Source organism: Octopus bimaculoides, chromosome 15, assembly GCF_046866305.1.
Source record: "Octopus bimaculoides isolate indiv1 chromosome 15, ASM4686630v1, whole genome shotgun sequence".
Taxonomy (NCBI): Eukaryota; Metazoa; Mollusca; class Cephalopoda; order Octopoda; family Octopodidae; genus Octopus; species Octopus bimaculoides.
In genome coordinates this window covers 50,554,620-50,575,291 of record NC_142942.1, presented here as the reverse complement: position 1 = coordinate 50,575,291, position 20,672 = coordinate 50,554,620, and the positions used below count along the sequence as shown (strand labels likewise).

At 37.8% G+C, this 20,672-nt stretch overlaps 1 protein-coding gene across 1 annotated transcript in view; it reads right to left on the bottom strand.

Moving 5' to 3' along the window:
- LOC128249539 (uncharacterized) overlaps positions 1-19,749 on the bottom strand; it is a 43,444-nt gene extending 23,695 nt beyond the window's left edge. The window contains exon 1 of the mRNA XM_052973420.2: positions 18,785-19,749. Coding sequence (XP_052829380.1) covers positions 18,785-19,651 — 867 coding nt within the window. The 5' untranslated portion in view covers positions 19,652-19,749. The remainder of the gene's footprint in view (positions 1-18,784) is intronic.
- Positions 19,750-20,672: the final 923 nt, after the last annotated feature.

Below are 20,672 nucleotides of genomic sequence, written 5' to 3'. Positions count from 1 at the left end.
TAATAATAATAATAATAATAAGTAATTTTAACGCCACCTAACACGGGTGTTCCCTAGGAACCGGTGATGCGGCTATTTCAACCCAAGGGTAACTCCCCCTTCAACCGGTTATTCAGTGCACTTTACATTCGATATATATTGCAAGCGGGGAGAGAACACCTTTTTATTTTAGTCCTGCGACCACCAGACTGTGCGGTTTCGACTTCTTTACTGTCAGCCTCGGTAATGGATACTCGTCCGCTAGCCATATCAGTAGGTCACCTCAGCTCTTAATATATAGAAAATAAGTGACATGCAATCTCTGATCTTGCAACCAGCAAACTAGCTAGTTTAGAACATCTCTATAAGAGATGAAAGCAGCCCTCACCAACTTTGATCCGGCAGAACATCGAGGATGTGGTAGCGGCAGTACCGGGTGGAACAAAGTGAAATAATGCCTTGTCCTCGACACAATGCACTTTTCAATCCTGACATCGAACCTGTGATCTTATGATCATGAGCCAAACACCCTTAGTACTAATATACGCGCCGTCATATACACGTATCTAAATATAATACATGTGTGTGTGTGTGTGTGTGTGTGTGATAGAGTGTATGTGAGTAAGGGAGTGTGTTTGTATGTGAGTGTGATGGAGTGTATGTGTGTGAGAGTGTGTGTTTGTGAGGGAGTGTTTGTGTGTGATGGAGTGTGTATGTGTGTGTGAGAAAGAGAGGGAGTGTGTGCATGTGAGGGAGTTTGTATGTGTGTGAGGGTGTGTGTGTGTGACGGAGTGTGTGTATGTATGTGTGTCTCAAACTACACCACCACACCACACGCTTGGTTCATGAACCTTGCACAATATTTTGAGGTAAAAATATAATAATTATTTTTGTTCAAATGCTTCAGAGAATTCCTAAATTAGTTATCTCTATCTCTCTGTCTGTCTCACTGTTTATCTCTCTTTCTCTGCTCTGCTCTATTTGATGCAATACCCATTATATTTACTCGAACCTCTTGTGTTTAATCATCCTGACTGTTTGTTGACAAAGCATATGAATATTTCTTATTCTTTACTCTTTTTTTTATGACACAGCTGTTGGATTATAAACTCGGATAATTTTCATAATAATAATAATAATGATAATAATGATAAACCTTTTTACTATAGACATAAGGCCTGAACTTTTTGGGGAGCGGACTAGTCGATTTTATCGACGCCAGTAATGAACTGGTACTTATTTTATCGATCCTGAGAGGATGAAAGGAAATTCGACCTGCTAAGGGTATAAACCACACCACCTTCCCCATCACTCTTGCCTATCCAGAAGAATTTGAACCTCTGTTTCTTACTCGCGAGTAATCTAACAGAGGCTCACTTCCATCTCACTTCTAGCACACCATACATATCGACATGCGACGCTCCATCTTTTCCATAATCTCACCAGACCTACCTTTCATTGTGCCAACGTTTATGGTAGTGGCCCTAAAATTGTAGTGGCAGTGGGAAGGCAGTCGTTGTGGGATTTTTTGTCAGTATCTGAAAAGATCTGCACAAACGCTTGCCAAGTAGCATAGATAGAGCTTTGGTACATTGCTTATTCAATTCAATGGATTGTTATTATTATTATTATTATTATTATTATTATTATTATTAGTAGTAGTAGTAAAGGCGGTGAGCTGGCAGACTCGTTGACACGATGCAAATAATACTTAGCGGTATTTCGCCCGTCACTACGTTCTGAGTTCAAATTCTGCTGAGGTCGACTTTTCCTTTCATCCTTTCAGGGTTGATAAACTAAGTGCCAGTTAAACACTGGGGTCGATGTAATCGACTAGTCCCCTCCCCTCAAATTTCAGGCCTTGTGTCTTTAGTAGAAATGATTATCATTAGTAGTAGTTGTGTGTGATGGTGGTGGAGTGTGTGTGAGGGAGTAGTAGTAGTAACAGTAGCAGCATATTGCTATTGAGCGCTTTTTGTTTTTTTACATAACATCCTATTTGTTCAAATGACAAATTTTTCAAAAAAAAACAAACGTCATTAACAATTAATTTAAGTATAAAGTGCACAGTTCAAAAGAATTTTCTGTGTGTTCGCCAGACACGATCATGAACACATCAATGAAAATTTGATTATTATAAATGCTTGATGTTTTAAAGCTTTCTCGGATACACTCATGCACAGAAACTCAAAGAAGCGTATAATGACTTCACTCATTCCCACGCCGAACATATATATATATATATATATATATATATATATATATATATATATATATATATATATATATATATATAAACAACGCCAAAACAACGCCAGATCATATATTCAAAATAAATGGAAGTGGAGAGACAAGTTACTGAAGAGATTGCAAGAGTGCAATGAAATAATTTAACAAAAAACTATATAAATTAATAAAGGACTGAACCAGTGCGTGTGTTTATTACCGGCATAATGCCTCTCCCAAGGTTTAATTGTATTTCTTTCAACACACGTATCCACATCAAGAATCTTGCACACGAAATACACATACGAAATATATATATATATATTGAGTTTTAAATGATGCATTTTCAAATTAAATTCTCATTAAATTACTTTATATATCATTTTAAAGCATGTTTTTCGCTCTGTCTAATCGTGTTACTCTTTTTCTTTTTGAATAATTAGGCCATTTTTTCCGGAACATTAAATACAACATGGACAAAAAGCAAATTCGCACAATTTTCTTATTCCAGTTCAAGCTAAGCCTAAAAGCTGCTGAAACAGCTCGCAGTATCAACGATGCGTTTGGCCCAGGAACCATTAATGAACGTACAGCACAATGGCGGCTCAAGAAATTTCGTAGCGGTGACGAGAGTCTTGAAGATGAAAGGCGTAGTGGTCGGCCATCGGATGTTGACAACGATCAACTAAGAGCCTTAGTCGAAGCCATTCCATGCACAATTGTTCAAGAGCTTGCTTCTGAATTAGACGTAACGTATATGACAATTTCCAACCATTTGAAAGAAATTGGAAAAATAAAAATACTTTAGAAATGGGTGCTGCACGAATTGAACGACAACCAAAAAAAAAAAAAAAAAAAAAGAAAACGCCGTTTTGAAGTGTCGTCTTCCCTTCTTTTACGCAACAAGAACGACCCGTTTCTCGACCGGATTGTGACTTGCGATGAAAAGTGGATTCTTTACGACAACCGACGATGCTCAGCTCAGTGGTTGGACGCCGACGAAGCTCCAGGTTAGTTAGAGATCGTGTCCTTAATGTGACCTTGCCTGTCCGGACGCTGCATGTAGAATTGTTTTCGTTTGGGGGGTGGGGCTGAGTTGTCGTCACAACAGTCACACACTGTTTATGCAAAGGAGTGGACGGTTGAACCACGACTAATGATTTCAAGCTGAGATATCGCATGTTGCTTTCAAGCGCTTCCTTGCCAACCCCACTCGCCTACCACGTCATTTCTTTCATGTAGATTTCTCTTTTGTGGTACTGTTGGGCGCGCCCACAGGCATAATTTATCGCATAACTATAGTTCCTCTGTCGGCTGATTGTTCAGCGTGGTAGCGGCAGCGCCGACTGCCGCAAAGGAGAACATATCCACTGAGGGCTTTTTGGTGCGTTCAAAAATCACATACTCTTACCCACTTTTCCATGACAAGATTAGGGCCCATATTCTTCCAAACAGACGTACGACATGTCACTTAGTCAGATTAGCCCTTCATTTACTCCACAAATGTTTTGTCGTCAATGTTGCACTTTCCGGTATCACATGCTTCAACTTAACTGTAACATATATACAAACTATGCCATTTAAATCCCGAACAACGCTGGGTATGTCAGCTAGTATATATATATATATATTCATACCAAATATACAGACAACTTTACTACAATATTTTCTACTCTAGGCACAAGGCCCGAAAATTTTGGGGAGTGGGGGGGGGGCAGTCGATTAGATCTACTCCAGTACGCAACTGGTACTTAATTTATCGACCCCGAAAGGGATGAAAGGCAAAGTCGACCTCAGCGGAATTTGAACTCAGAATGTAAAGACTGACGAAATACCGCTGAGCATTTCGCCCGCAGTGCTAACGTTTCTGCCAGCTCGTCGCCTTAAATTTTCCACAATAATGAAATATGTAATAAGCATTACTTATACCTTGTCTTAGGACTGAAACAAGTAAAAGATAATATATAAACATGAAAATCCACAATCACATATAGTGGTCTTTTTTTCTCTAAATTATATATATATTATAAATTAAATTAAAATGAATTTTTCCCTGTAAATTTGGATTTTTATCCCTAATATTATTATCATAATTATCATATATATATATATATATATATATATATATATATATATATATATATATATATATATATATATGTATATACGACGGGATTCTTTCAATTTCCGTCTACCAAATCAGTTCACAAAGCTTTGGTCGGCCCGAGGCTATAGTAGAAGAAACTTGTCCAAGGTGCCACGCCGTGGGACTGAACCCTGAACCAACCACGTGATTGAGAAGCAAGCTTCTTACCACACAGCCACACCCGGTAGGACGAAAAATGTAAAACTTTTTCAGCGGGTTTTGAACCCGTGAGGTATCTACGAAATGAATGCCCAACGTTCCCATTCATTTGTCATACACACGACTCACTACTGTGTAACAAGGCGCAGGAGTGGCTGTGTGGTAAGTAGCTTACTTACCAACCACATGGTCCCGGGTTCAGTCCCACTGTGTGGTACCTTGGGCAAGTGTCTTCTACTATAGCCTCGGGCCGACCAAAGCCTTGTGAGTGGATTTGGTAGAGGGAAACTGGAAGAAGCCCGTTGTATATGTATATGTATATATATATATATATATATATATGTGTGTGTGTGTGTGTGTGTGTGTGTGTGTGTGTGTCTGTCTGTTTGTCCCCCAAGCATCGCTTGACAACCGATGCTGGTGTGTTTGCGTCCCCGTAATTTAGCGGTTCGGCAAAATTGACCGATAGAATAAGTACTAGGTTTACAAAGAATAAGCTCTGGGGTCGATTTGCTCGACTATAAAGGCGGTGCTCCAGCATGGCCGCAGTCAAATGATTGAAACAAGTAAAAGAGTAAAAGAGTAAGTGTTGGTGGCGATCTTGCAGAATCGTTAGCACGCCGGACAAAATGTTTAGCGGCATTCTTCCAGCTCTTTACGTTCGGATTTCATTAGGTTCCACCGAAATTCACCTTTGCCCGTCATCCCTTTCGGGGTCGATGAAATACGTACCAGTTGAGCACTGGGTTCGATGTAATCGACCTAGGCCCCTTCCTGCAAAATTTCAGACCTTCTGCCTATAGTAGAAAGAGTTCTCTTGAAATATCACTGAAAATAGTGCGTTATAAAATTTAAAGCTAGATGCCCGAGTTTTTGCAAAGATAAGTCCTGACCTCATATCTCTACTAAACATGTAGATATTTCTGTTCATATCTAATGAAGCACAGAAGAATCATCTTATTCACAATGCAGTCGTGCTCGCTCCCCAGTTTTGCCTTCTCTTTTCTGTTTTTTCTTTTTTTTTCTTTTCAGAAATATACTTATATACTTTGTAATTTTTATAACCAAGAAGAAAATTACGCTCCATTTTTTTTTTTGCATGATCAATGCATTAAAATAGTACGACAAAAGAAACCCACATTAGAGAGCGTGTGTCATTGAAAGTACGATTACTCAAATTCAGCCATTGCTACTATGAGGTGATTATCGCATAGTCATAACTTGCATAAGCATCAAAAGAAAAAAAAATGTTGTTGATTCACCCTAATGCACAGAAAGCGGTAAATCTAGTGTTGATTTAAAGCGTGTTGGGTGCAGTACTCTGGGGCTAGTGTTTTCAATTCTAGCATCGCACCGACCAAGACAAAAGCCTTATGAATGAATTTGGTAGACAGAAGCGGTATCAAAGAGATGGAAGAGTTGTTAACACGCCGGGCGAATTGCTTAGCGGCATTTCGTCTGTCGTCACGTTGAGTTCAAATTCCGACGAGGTCGACTTTGCCTTTCATCCTTTCGGGGGGTTGATAAATTAAGTACCAGTTACGCACTGGGGTCGATGTAATCGACTTAATCCCTTTGTCTGTCCTTGTTTGTCCCCTCTATGTTTAGCCCCCTTGTGGGCAATAAAGAAATAAGAAACGGTATCAAAGACCATGGTCTATCTATCTGTGTGTTTTGTGTATATATGTATATATATATATATATATATATATATATATAGGTAAATGATAGGATTGCTTCAATATTTCAGGGGTAGTCTGAAGTATCTAAGCAACCAGCGGATAGTTAAATCCGAAGGCACTCCTGGAAATTACTTGTGTGGGTATCGTCTTCGTTAGAAGGTATCCAGAGGGAGGTAATTTATTGTTTAAACCGCAGTTTATAATTATAATTATGTGGAGAATGGAGAAACAAACACAAGAAGAAGCAAGTCAATTGGGCTAGTTAGCCATTGATTTAATTATGTGGAGATTATATAATGAGTCATATATATATATATATATATATATATATATATATATATATATATATATATATATATATATATATATATATATATATATATATATATATATATATATATATATATATATATATATATATATATATATATATATATATATATATATATATATATATATATATATATATATATATATATATATATATATATATATATATATATATATATATATATCGCAAGCGTGGCTGTATGGTAAGAAGCTTGCTTTCCAACCACATGGTTTCAGGTTCAGTCCCACTGCGTGGCACCTTGGGCAAGTGTCTTGTGCTATAGTCTCGGGCCGACCAAAGCCTTGTTAGTGATTTTAGTAGACAGAAACTGAAAGAACCCTTCGTATACATACATACATTCATGCATGCATACATACAAAATACGTGATCGTCACGAATGGAATAAATTTAATCATAAGCCAGCTCCAACCAGACCAGACCAATGGTTAAACAACAGTCACACTGGATATTCTCAGAATTAAATCTACAATCTTCTATCAACAAATATTCTGCTGGTTGTTTAGCCCAAAGTCTACCTGATCCAGGAAGCACACCTATGATCAGGTACATTTAGTTATGACTATCCTGCCTTGTGGAGGCGCAATGGCCTAGTGGTTAGGGCAGCGGACTTGCGGTCATAGGATCACGGTTTCGATTCCCAGACCTGTTTCTGTTGTGCCTGTAATTCAAAGGGTCAGCCTTGTCACACTGTTTCACGCTGAATATCCCCGAGAGCTACGTTAAGGGTACACGTGTCTGTGGAGTGCTCAGCCACTTGCACGTTAATTTCACGAGCAGGCTGTTCCGTTGATCGGATCAACAGGAACCCTCGTCGTCGTAAACGACGGAGTGCCGACAACATCAATACTCGTACTGGAAATGCATTGTGAAAATAGATTTGGTGTAAGAGGAAAGTTCCGGCTACCATATTCCTCAAAGTTTGGTGCAGTATTTCCGGGTTACTCTATCTTTATTCACAGCATCCCTCGTATGATATATATATGTGTATACATATATGTACGCATATATATGTGTTGTGCGTGTCTTTGTGTGTATATGTATGTATATATTATATATGAATACGTTTTTATAATATACATACATATACGTGTGCGTGTATGTACACACACACAATCATATTCTTGTAATACAGACATCTAGTTCACCACTCTCTCGTTTTTTCTTTTCTTTTAACAGGAGAACCGCACCCCAAACTGGGAAATAATGTAAAATAAGAAAAAAACTAGACAAAATACTGGAAAGAAAGGGAGGTGAAATGCTTCATATCACGTAATAAAATGTTTTAATATAGACAACGATACAATGTTATCGTCAGTTCAAACAAACAGTAATAGTGTGAGAGACGGACTCTTATTTGTTCACACAAAACATCGTTATTGACCCAGAACATCGCTAAGCTGTATTAGGAGAAATTCTTTTTAATAGACATTTGCGAAGAGTTTTCGAAAAGATTATTATAAACAGAAAAAGAAAGCAAAAAAAAAACAAAGAGAGGTGTGGAGGATGGAGAAATGCGAAAGAGAGAGAGAGAGAGAGAGATAGAGGGGGAGAGTGAAAGAGGGGGAAGAGAAGGAAAGAGAGAACGAAGTCTGAATGACACAAAAACAACTACAATTATATTTCTATTCAATGATATAAGAATTTCTCACGTTATTTTGTGTGTGTGTGTGTGTGTGTGTGTGAGAGAGAGAGAGAGAGAGAGAGAGAGAGAGAGTGTAAGAGAGAGAGAGTAAGAGAGAGAGACAGAGACAAAGAGGGTGTGTGTGTACGTACATTCCTAAATATAACATGTAGATACATGGACACACACACACACACTCAAACGCACATTTGTGTATATGTATTTATACGTTTATGTATGTAATACCATACATGCATGGACACACACACACACATACCTGTTTTCAAGTACATTCATACATAGAAATGGAAGTGCACAAAACAAGAAAACCTAATCACAGTGCCGTTCCCTTCAACACGAACGGCAGGTAACCATAATCCCTAAGAGCGGTGAAAACAAACGAAGATTCATTTCTCAATATAACAAAGACCTCTTCTATCTCTTCAGAAAGCGCAAGAAAATACTCCAGCCCTTCTCTCCACAAAACCGCTAAACCTCAACAAAGTTCAGGTGAGGACCACAATGGCACATTGCTTCCACGTCTAAGGCCAAAAAATACTTCTGCCCTTCTCCAAAATTGCTAAACCTCAAAAGAGCTCGGGGAGGACCACAATGGTACATAGCTTCCAAATTAAGACGGTGTTGCTTCTACATATATATATATATGATAAAAATATTTCAGCCCTTCTTCCCCAAAATTGCTAAACCTCAAAAGAGCTCGGGGAGGACCACAATGGTACATAGCTTCCAAATTAAGACGGTGTTGCTTCTACATATATATATATATATGATAAAAATACTTCAGCCCTTCTTCCCCAAAATTGCTAAACCTCAAAAGAGCTCGGGGAGGACCACAATGGTACATAGCTTCCAAATTAAGACGGTGTTGCTTCAACAAGGCGTCTAGAGAAAGGCTAGTTGACTGTAACGTGAAATTTGTTTGACTCACCAATACAGTCGCTTCTGTGTGAAATACATCTTCAGATTTTTATTGAAAATTTCTACGCAAACGTAGGATTCCATGCAAAGTACAAAAATCACAACCATTATTCGGGGAAAAAAAAAAGACAAACGTAGGCGCAGGAGTGGCTGTGTGGTAAGTAGCTTGCTTACCAACCACATGGTTCCGGGTTCAGTCCCACTGTGTGGCACCTTGGGCAAGTGTCTTCTACTATAGCCTCGGGCCGACCAAAGCCTTGTGAGTGGATTTGGTAGACGGAAACTGAAAGAAGCCTGTCGTATATATGTATATATATATATATATATATATATATGTGTGTGTGTGTGTGTCCCTCCACCATCGCTTGACAACCGATGCTGGTGTGTTTACGTCCCCGTAACTTAGCGGTTCGGCAAAAAGAGACAATAGAATAAATACTAGGCTTACAAAGAATAAGTCCTGGGGTAGATTTTTCTCGACTAAAGGCGGTGCTCCAGCATGGCCGCAGTCAAAATGACTGAAACAAGTAAAAGAGTAAAACTAATTATTAAAAAGTTATGAAGCTTTTCAGGACTGGAATATTCTAAAGTTTCAACTAAGATGCGCCCAGTTTCTACAGATTGTCGTCTTCTTGAGCTTCCTCGCTTTCAATGCCAATTCCGACTTTCTGTCCATCATCTCTCAGTTGATTATTCAGTTCCGTTGTAGATGTACATGGTCTGAAGCAGAAGTGAGAGGCGAAAGTTGTAACTCACTGTACACCTCCAATTGGTTAGGTCTGCACACGTCACCACTCTTGCATTGCCATAAGTTGATCAGTCGATGGGATGGTAAATTTGCTTCTCCGAATTTCACCTTTAGGTACTCAGCGTCTTCAGGCAAGTTATGACATACTTTGCTTGAAGACCCTGTACAACCACAGGTGAGTAGTAAGAGACTGACTCGACCAAAATAATGTTTATATATTGATTCTGATATCAGCATCCTAGCTTACTTACCAACCACATGGTTCCGGGTTCAGTCCCACTGCATGGCACCTTGTGCAAGTGTCTTCTACTATAGCCTCGTGAGTGGATTTGGTAGACGGAAAGCCTTGTGAGTGGATTTGGTAGGCGGAAACTGAAAGAAGCCTGTCGTGTATATGTATATATATATATGTGTGTGTGTGTGGGTGTTTGTCCCCCCCCCAACATCGCTTGACAACCGATGCTGGTGTGTTTACGTCCCCGTAACTTAGCGGTTCGGCAAAAAGAGACCGATAGAATAAGTACTAGGCTTACAAAGAATAAGTCCTGGGATAGATTTTTCTCGACTAAAGGCGGTGCTCCAGCATGGCCACGGTCAAAATGACTGAAACAAGTGGTGGCTTCGCAGAATCATTAGCGCCCCCCGACAAATTACGTTTTTCCATATTCATTTTTGGCTCTTAACGTTCTGAGTTAAATTCCTGCCATGGACGTCTTTACATTTCTTCCTTCTGGTGGCGATAGTGGTAGCGGAGCGTGATAAAATATAAAATATAGATTCAGCAATGTCTGTTTTCTTTCTCAATTAAGACTATGTCTGGCTTCCTATTCTATATCTCATGGTCGCACTGAATAAAAAAAATCCCGACACCGTAGTACATCTCCAGCGGTGCAAAGACAATGATGATAATAATAATAATAATAATAATAATAATAATAATGATCCCTTCTACTGAAGACACAAGACCTGAAATTTAGTGGGGACGGAACTTGTCGATTACACCGGTACTTAAATTTATTGATCGCAAAAGGATGAAAGGCAAAGTCAACCTCGATGGCATTTAAACACGGAACGTAAAAACAGACGAAATGTCACCGACCACTTCGCCCGGCGTGCTAACGTCCCTGCCAGTATGCAGCCTTTGTATCTCGTATAATATTAACGACGGTAATCTTACAATAATTATAACCATAACTTATATAACAGTGTTTGTATTATTTCTGTTTTAGTTCATGGTTTGCTGAAGTAAGTTCTCAGCAATAAATGAAAATTACATTGAATAAAATCCATTGAATACACATACAATATACGTAGATGACAATTACGATAATTACCGAATTATGCTGACATAGGATGGTGTGCGTGCGCGCGTATGTATATATTTGTATATGTATGTATGCATACATACATACGTATACACTCACACACACATATAGAGAGAAACACATCTTAATGAAATGGAAGGAGAATTAACATCAATGTATATTATGTCTGTGTGCACGTATGTGTATGTGCGTGTGTGTGTATGTGCGTGCGGGTGCATATACGTATATGTACATATATATAGTTATACAGACACACGTATATGTATATAGAAATATACAGGTATATGTGAATCGTTGACGATTTTCTTCCTCCGTCTTTCCTTCTTTTGGACTTTCCTCTGTTTCTGATGAAGAGCGTCTGCGCGAAACGTTAAACCATATATATATCAGAATGGCATCATGCTTGAATCTTTCGGAGTATCAACGAATTTAAATCAAGCTGCTTTGGTCCATACATGTAACTCCCAATAAATTTGCTCTTCTTTCGTTTGTCCACTCACTTGCATATATATATATATATATATATATATATATATATATATATATATATATATATATATATATTTAGCTGCATACTTTCTGCTTCTTTCCAGGGGTTTAAACCTCAGCACTGTAGCCTCTCCCAGTAGTCCATCTATCGGTATAGTGACGTTGGATGGCCTCGAGTTCTGTCGTTAATTTTGACTCTTTGTAGCGACCATAATTAAGAGCAATAATCTATGTGACTAAGCACAAATGTTCTCCATTAGAGCAACACTATTTCCTTTTTACGAGCTCTAAATCACATCAGAGTCTAACCAGTTTGTCACCTGCACATTGTTGCCGTTTTAATATAACACAAGCAATGATCCTTGCGGATTTCAGATCACGCACCCACTCAACTGCTGGAATTGCAATATCCCGCTGGCTCTGCATATACTGTGTGCAGTTTATTTGTGGGCTCATAGCTCAGTGCTGGAATCTTGTCAGCATTGAAGCATTCTCGGTATTGCTTTATCAAACTGACTTGTATATCACGGTCAAGTCTTTCTGTGGTTTTGAGGTATCTCTCAAGATATACGACATATAGGACACTATAGATCTTTCTTGCAATCAGACCTGGACACAGACTGGCAACTGAAGCTGGCTGTGGACAAGTGTACAACCATGTTTTGGCATCACTCAGCAAGACCTTTGTCAGCCGCTCTCCAGCTATCTATTTATTATGGCCATGGTGCGGCCACACACTTGGAATTTGCATCACCAGCCTGGAACCTCTGTCTTGTTCAGGACATTGACCTCCTGGAAACTGTCCAGAGACATGCAACCAAGCGAATACCCTCTATCAGGCATGATTAATCTGAACATTTTGCTTCCCTGGGCATAGATACATTGAAGCTCCTACGTCTGGTAACTGACTTAGTAAACCCCAACAAAATTATTAACCATCATGCCAACAACTACCTTGTGCACCTTTTTGAGCTCCATGTATATATATATATATATATATATATATATATATATATACATATATAAATATTTACTTAGAAGAGGGCGTGTGGCGTTCAATCATAATATATATATATATATATATATAACAAATTAAAAAGAGTGGCTTACTAGCACCGATTTTGCTAGACATAAGAGTTAACTCAAAAGCCACACACACACACACACACACACACACATATATATATATATATATATATATATATACTGAGTTGGAAAAAAGAGAGATCAAATGGATACAAATTAATTAATTAACATATTGCCCTACAGTTGTTTCATTTCACAAACAAAATAAAAATCACAAAACATATATAAATATATAATTTTGCATTTTAGATACCCTTTATGGAAACTCATCAGATTGTACAAAGAACAATACAAGGATTACATCAAGATACGTTTAGAATTCTCAGAATGTATAGTTATGTTTATAATGTGCATGTGTAAATTGTGCACGCATGCGTTAAAATTATTTCACTTTTAATGGGCTTTAGTATACAAAAGTAAAGTAACATAATGAATAAAAAAGTAAAAGTGAGATAAAACTTATATTCGAGCAATAAAATAAAATAAAAATGAAACAAAATTTGTACTTATGTTTGTATATGTGTGTGCGTACGTACTTATGTATATGTATATAACTATATATATATATATATATATATATATATATATATATATACACATCAATATGCATGTATTAGTATATATGTTTCTTTGTGAGTTACTTCTTTAGGTATATGAATTAATGTATATATGAGCAATAGAATAGAATGTACGAAAGTGGAATAAATTACAATAAATCCATGTTCATGTGTAATTATCAAACAAATATGGGTGCGTCTGCTTATGTATGTGTGTTTATATATATACATATATACGAGGGTAATCTCAAAAGTAAGGTCTCCGAAAATATTTAGAAATCACAAAAACGTTTATTGTCAATGATGTTTAGATTATTTTAAAGTTTAAACATTTATCTATTTTTTCTACATAATCGCCATTTCGGTCGATGCATTTTTGTTGGCGCTGGGGCAGTCTTTGTGTGCCCTTGTCATACCAGCTCACCGCCAAATCATCGAGGAAGCGTTGGACCTCATCTTTCACCTCGTCGTCGTCGTTGCTGAAGCGCGTTCCGACCAAATGTTCTTTCGTCTAAAGGAACAGGTGGTAGTCACTGGGTACCAAGTCCGGACTATAAGGTGGGTTGCCGTTTGTGGTCTTCTGTGAGCATTCGTGGGACTCATCTTGCGCACACCTTCCGATATTGCCACTTTTCACTCAAAACCCTATGAATGGTGCTTTGGGAAACCTCAGGAACCAAAATGAGGAGATCATCGAGTGTTCCGCTGATTTTCACGCAGGATTTGCTCAAACTTCGTGACTGTCTCTCGTCAGAAATTGATGGTCGCCCACATCTTTTTTCGTCATGAATTTCAGTACGACCAGCTGCAAATTCCTTACACCACTCACGAAAGTTTTTGACATCCATGCACGACTCGCCATACACTTCCATTAATTGGCGATGAATTTCAATCGGTTTAATGCCTTTTGCGTTCAAAGAACCGAATAACTGCGCGAACTTCACACTTGCGGTAGCGTCAATCGGGAGCTCCATCAGATACGACTGCCATGCAAAGACTGAGCGTGTCAGCAAGGTGCACACGTGCACAACAGTGTTGCCAATAGCCGCATGCAGAGTTTCCCTGCGTTCCCAGCGCCTTGGAGATCTCAATTTTGAGATTACTCTCGTATATGTATGTTTTCTTGTAAAGTTACTATATTAGTTCTCAAGTATGCATTAATGTTGACGAAAGGTTAAATATCATTTATATTTGGATCTAAAAATATGATCAATACGTTTGCGATCGTGTATCTTCATACACGTGCATGCGTGTGTGTGCGCGTGGAGGCGCAATGGCCCAGTGGTTAGGGCAGCGGACTCGCAGTTTCGATTCCCAGAACGGGCGTTGTGTTTATTGAGCAAAAACACCTAAAGCTCCACGAGGCTCCGGCAGGGGATGGTGGCGAACCCTGCTGTACTCTTTCACCAAAACCTTCTTTCTGTTTCTGTTGTACCTGTATTTCAAAGGGCCAGCCTTCTACACACACTTCTAGTCGAAGTGCATAGAAATGAATGTGAACTCTTTACCAAGTGATATACTTTCGTGCGTGCGTGCGTTTCCATGAAAATGAACCTCGATATTTATAAATGTAATTCACTTCGTGGTGCACCTGGATTTCAAAGCTAATTAGAAACAGACACAGCCCACTTGCATTCTGCAAAGCAGACAATCTTAGTCGAAGAGACTTCAATTTTTAAAAAATTTTTTATATAGTTGATGCACAGACATGACAGAAGTAAATAGACACCCCATAAAACATCGTTTTATGTTTATTCTGACTTGTAATGGTTTATATATTTTAATTAATTGACATTTTTATGTTTCAGGTTCTTATATGTGACTGTTTAATCATGCCATGTACAAAAGAAACCATGGAACTGTCTGAATTTCAAAGAGTCCGTATTGTGGGTCATTCTGAAGGTGGACATAGCGTAAAATCGCAGAAAACCTTGGGATCTCACTTTCTACAGTTAATAGAATGTGTTATGTCTCAACGCTACTGCTATCTAGCACCTTCGGATGATCTCTACTCAACCGCTACTCGACCCACCTTACCACGGCCAGACTACCTCTATTTATATGTCTTGGGAGATCATACTTCTTCGCCTGGGGGCGTCGACACAACAGAATGATTATGCAATTTGTCAGAGAGGGGAAGGAGTCCACATCACCTCGTCCAGATCAACCAGGGCCCTCTGACAGGACCCTTCTCATTGTTTAGAGAAGCATGGAGGATAATCCTCGTTGTAAGGCTTCTGACATAGCAGAACAAGTTGATGTCAGTCCCAGAACAGCTGTCAGGTATCTCCACAAACTTGGTTACTATGGCAGAGCAACATGAAGGGAGCCACTTCTTCGACCAGTCAACATCAAGCGGAGAAAAGATTCGGCCAGTTAGATGGGACATTTTGGGACACTGTCATATTCTCTGATGAGTCCAGGTTTGCAGTATTTCCTGACAGTGGTCGAGTGTGGATCTGGAGACTCCGTGATCAAGAATATGATGGGAAAAGATTGCAGCCAATAATGAAACACAGCAGCTATTCTATGACGGACTGGGGAACAATTTAGGGCAATGGTTGATCAGAGCTGGTGGAGTTTGAAGGAAACACAAACTCAGATAAACATGTGTTCATGTAGCAGAAAGGATTCCTTTTAATCTTCTCCAGTAGTGAAATGATTAAAGAAGACTCTTTATTTACGGAATATGGGGTTCCTTGTCACATGGCTAAAATGACCCATTTTTTTGTTGGATGAGAATGGCATTAAAAAGCTTCCATAGCCAAGCCTATCACCAGATATGAACCCTATTGAACACCTCTGGGACAAAATGGATAGGACACGTCATAAGAAGAACAAAAAAGCATCCTCAAAGCCAGGTATTTTGAGATTGCTGCATAAAACTGTGCAAGAAATAGTCATCGATCAGTAACATGCCTAATAGGATCCTTGTATTGAAAAATGCAAAGGGCATGTCTACTAAATATTAAATATTCACTTTATAACAATTAATAGATAATTTGAATGTATAATTTCAGATTTAAATAAATTCTAATGATTATATATACACACACACACATATATATATATATATATACATATATATATATCATCATCATCGTTTAACGTCCGCTTTCCATGCTAGCATGGGTTGGACGATTTGACTGAGGACTGGTGGACCAGGAGGCGACACCAGGCTCCAATCTGATTTGGCAGAGTTTCTACAGCTGGATGCCCTTCCTAACGCCAACCACTCCGATAGTGTAGTGGGTGCTTTTACGTGCCACCGGCACGAAGGCCAGTCAGGAGGTACTGGCCACGGCCACGCTCAAAATGGTGTATTTTATGCGCCACCTGCACATGGGCCAGTCCGATCTCGCTTGGATGTCTTACTGGTAAAGGCCACGCTCGAAATGGTGTATTACGTGTCACCTGCACAGGGGCCAGACCATCGGCACTGGCAACGATCTCGCTCGAATATATATATATATACATACGCACACACTGTGTTTCTGTACCGGTGCGTATACTTTTCTTTTGAAATCAATTTAATTCTTCGTACTTTTACAGATATAATCCTTTCAAACCCATTGTATATGTACCAGTTAATACTGTTCCAACTCTTCATCTAATTAACTATTCTGGTTAATTAAATCAGAAGTGCTTATATGATTGTTGATTATATCAATTATTTGAAATATAAAGAGAAATTACTGATCCAATTTCTTTAACTTAAATCCACTGATTTATTTGAAGACATTTTATATTAATATCTAAAGCTACATTTCCATTTAATATATAAATATCTTGTTTTTCTGTTATAGAAATTGGATCAGCAATCACTCTTTATATTTCAAACTCATTACAATACTCAACAATTTTCTAATCACCTGATGTGGTTCATTTAACCAGAACTTCTTGAATAGTTGGGACCCTTCCTTTAAGTGCTAACCCTAAACAAATATAGATATAAATAAGAATACACACACACACAGGTGTGTATATGTAAACATATGCAACACACAACAGTCATAGCTGTATGGTGTGTTTAATAGGCTTATTGGATCTTTTCTGTTTGGCTGTCAATTTTCAATCTGAGTTCTGTTTGAATTGCTGGTAGAGATGGACTATATGTAATCTGAACCTTTCCCCCACTTATTTATTAATTTTTTTTACGGAATCCCACGTTTTAGGCTATGGAGATTCCGATTCTGAAAAAAAATTTTTTGAAAAATTTCAATCCCCCCCCCCCACCAAGCAGGCTATTTACATGCTAGAAATAACAGCCAAATCTCACAAAACTGTAAAAGTACATAGGATTCCGTAAAAAAAACAAAACAAAATTTAAAAGGGGGGGGGGGGGGGTATACCCAGATTAAATATACTCCATCTCCACCGAATTGCTTTCATATTCGGTGGGACTGAACCTGGAACCATGTGGCTGGGAGCAAACTTCTTACCACTCAGCCACGATCATTTTTTCACCTCATTTACTCCGCAGACCGGTTTCATGCAAAGCAATTTCCCCACAGACTGAAATGGTTTGAAAAAAAAAAAAAAAAAACCACATAGCTCTTGTATTGCTATTAAGAAAATAATTAAATAATTAAATCAGAAGTTGGGGCACCAAACTGTAGTTATGCCCCATGAACACAATAAGATCGCGTTTACCGTATCAAGGGAGACAACACAATCTTGACGATAGCGCAGTTACCTACCTTGAAACTGTAATGGTTTTAATTGAACTTTATCTATTAAAAATACAACAAAATTAATTTAATCGTTTAGATATTACTTCCGTAAACCTATTTGATTAGGGTTGACCTAGATTATATAAAGAGAAGGTCTCACGGGATAATGCGGTCGTAGATACATTATGTCTGAACAAAACTGTGATGAACCGTTCGGAAGGACACAAGATAATGTAGTCCTTGATAGACTATGTATAATGATAACCTAACAAAAAAACATACAACAGAAACAGGAAGTTAAGAGCTAAAAGGGAAGGACACATTAGATAATGTAGTCCTTGATATACTTCCCAAGAAAAACAAAACAAAACAAGGCGGACATCTGGGATAGATCGTCCACATAAATTAGAATTTCTTCGTTTTGTCGGGGATTTTTCAAATTTTTTTTTTGAAGATAATCCGTCAGAACGGAGAAATTCCAATTTATGTTGGCGACCTATCCCAGATGTCCGTCCAAAACAAAATAAAATGGCAATGTTTCGTTAATAGTATATGAGATGAGCTCTGTCGAGCAAACGACACACTATGTCACAAACTCATTCATAACCTCATAGACTTTTACCGAAATATTACAAAAAAAAAACAAAGCGACAAAAATAACAAAAACAATGTCCGATTAAGATGCAGATCAGCGATAATTACTGATAATCCGTGTTGGATCAAAGCTGATCTGGTGGGTAAAGAATAATAACAACGAATATAAAAAATATGAAGTAATTTAATAGAATGATAAAAGTTATACCGGTTCACCAATATCTTCCTCGTCCTGTTGTTGAGAATAAATTTCAATATTAGGAGTAGAAATGTTCATTTCTAATAACGGAGTGGCATCGTTTAAGTTTGAACAATCGAGTCCTAGATTATTCGTCAACCATTTAGTTGGTTTAGAAGGGAAACGCTTCCAGTTTGGGCTGATGGTTTTGTATAGTCTCCGTACGTTAGGGTAAAGATCCAAGATTTCCAAAGAAAACGTCCGGTGCAGTATCCAGAGACGACTGGAAACGGCGATGAGGGCAACAATTTTATAAATGTTATGACCGATAAATAAATATTGTTTTAACTTGATAAAACATACAGCACAAAATTCGTAGGCTTTTATATTGAGAGCCACGGCTCCCATCAACCGAATGAGGACATATTCCACAAGTTTTGGCGATGGCATATAGGTTTCTCGCTCGAAAGAATTGAAACTTTCTAAAGAAAGATTCAATTTGTTTATCAAACGATTGAGTTTTATGTTCGATCGTTTCTTGGAACACTGAGCCATTCTGCGAACATAGCGCCAGTGTATGAACGGAAGCATTGGATTATTGAACTTGTAAATAAACTTGGACAGAATTCTCTCCTCGTACAACAATTCTTTGTCCAGTTTCGACAGATTAGCAGAAATCTTTTTGATTTCTTCGATCAATTTAGCAACTTTGTCAGGTTTCTTCACATTCACTGTAACTCGACACACAGACGGAAGAGGCAAATTCAAAGACAAAACACGCTGTAAAATCGATTCATTCGATACGACCACCTCCTCTTTAGCTTCACCTGCGTTCTCTTCTATCTCTTCTATCTCTTCTACCTTCTTTTTCTTCTTCTTCAATTTCTTCACCTTCATTTCAGATCAAATTTCTTCTCCACGTGGATTCACTCCAGACACACACAAATCAACATGTGCTACAAACTTCCTGTTCTCTGCAGAAAATAACAACTTCCGTCTAGTTTGATCTACTGATATGATCATGCTTTTCTAAAGAATAATGTTGGATAACAAAATATGAAAAACATTATAAAAATATCCATGGTTTATTATCATTGTTATTATTATTATTTTTTATATACAGTTTTATCGGACAAAATAGACACAAACGAAAGAATTAGGAGTCAGCAGTCAGAACTTGGTTAAAGGGAGGTAACTGAAACTCCACCGTGAATTACATTACTCAGAAATACATACATACATACATACATACATACATACATGTGTGTGTATATATATATATATATATATATATATATTTAATTAGAGGATATGTTAACCTCATAAAGGGATAGTTGGATCTAAGGAAATACTGGTTCAATACCTAGTATTGTTGGGGGATGAAATTCCCTTAAAAATAATAAGTATGTATTAAGCATATAGTTTATATCCAGTAAAAAGAAGAAAAGGAAATGGATACAAGGAAGTTGAATTGGTTATCTTTGCCTCTTACAGGTGTTTCAGTCAATATTCTATAATTTAATTACAAATTTGTACATTAAATTTGCATATATGTGACAAAAGCATAATTTCATCAGAGAAAAAAAATGTACCTTGGGATGTTATATGTGGGTCTATCAATTCATTTCAGCATATAAATATATGTGTGTATATATATATATATACACATATATATATCATTTTTATTTAACGTCCGCTTTCCATGCTTGTGTGCACACAGATAAATATGTGTGTGTATCTGTACATTTTTTTTTGATTCTGTGTATTTTTTTCTGATTCTTAGCTTATAATTAATTTATATATAGCATGTTTATCTTTCCAGTATTCCATAAGTAAATGCCCAGAGCAGTCTTTACAGAAACCACCTAATAAGTAAATAATTAAATACATGAATGAATATTAAACTGATTCTATGTAA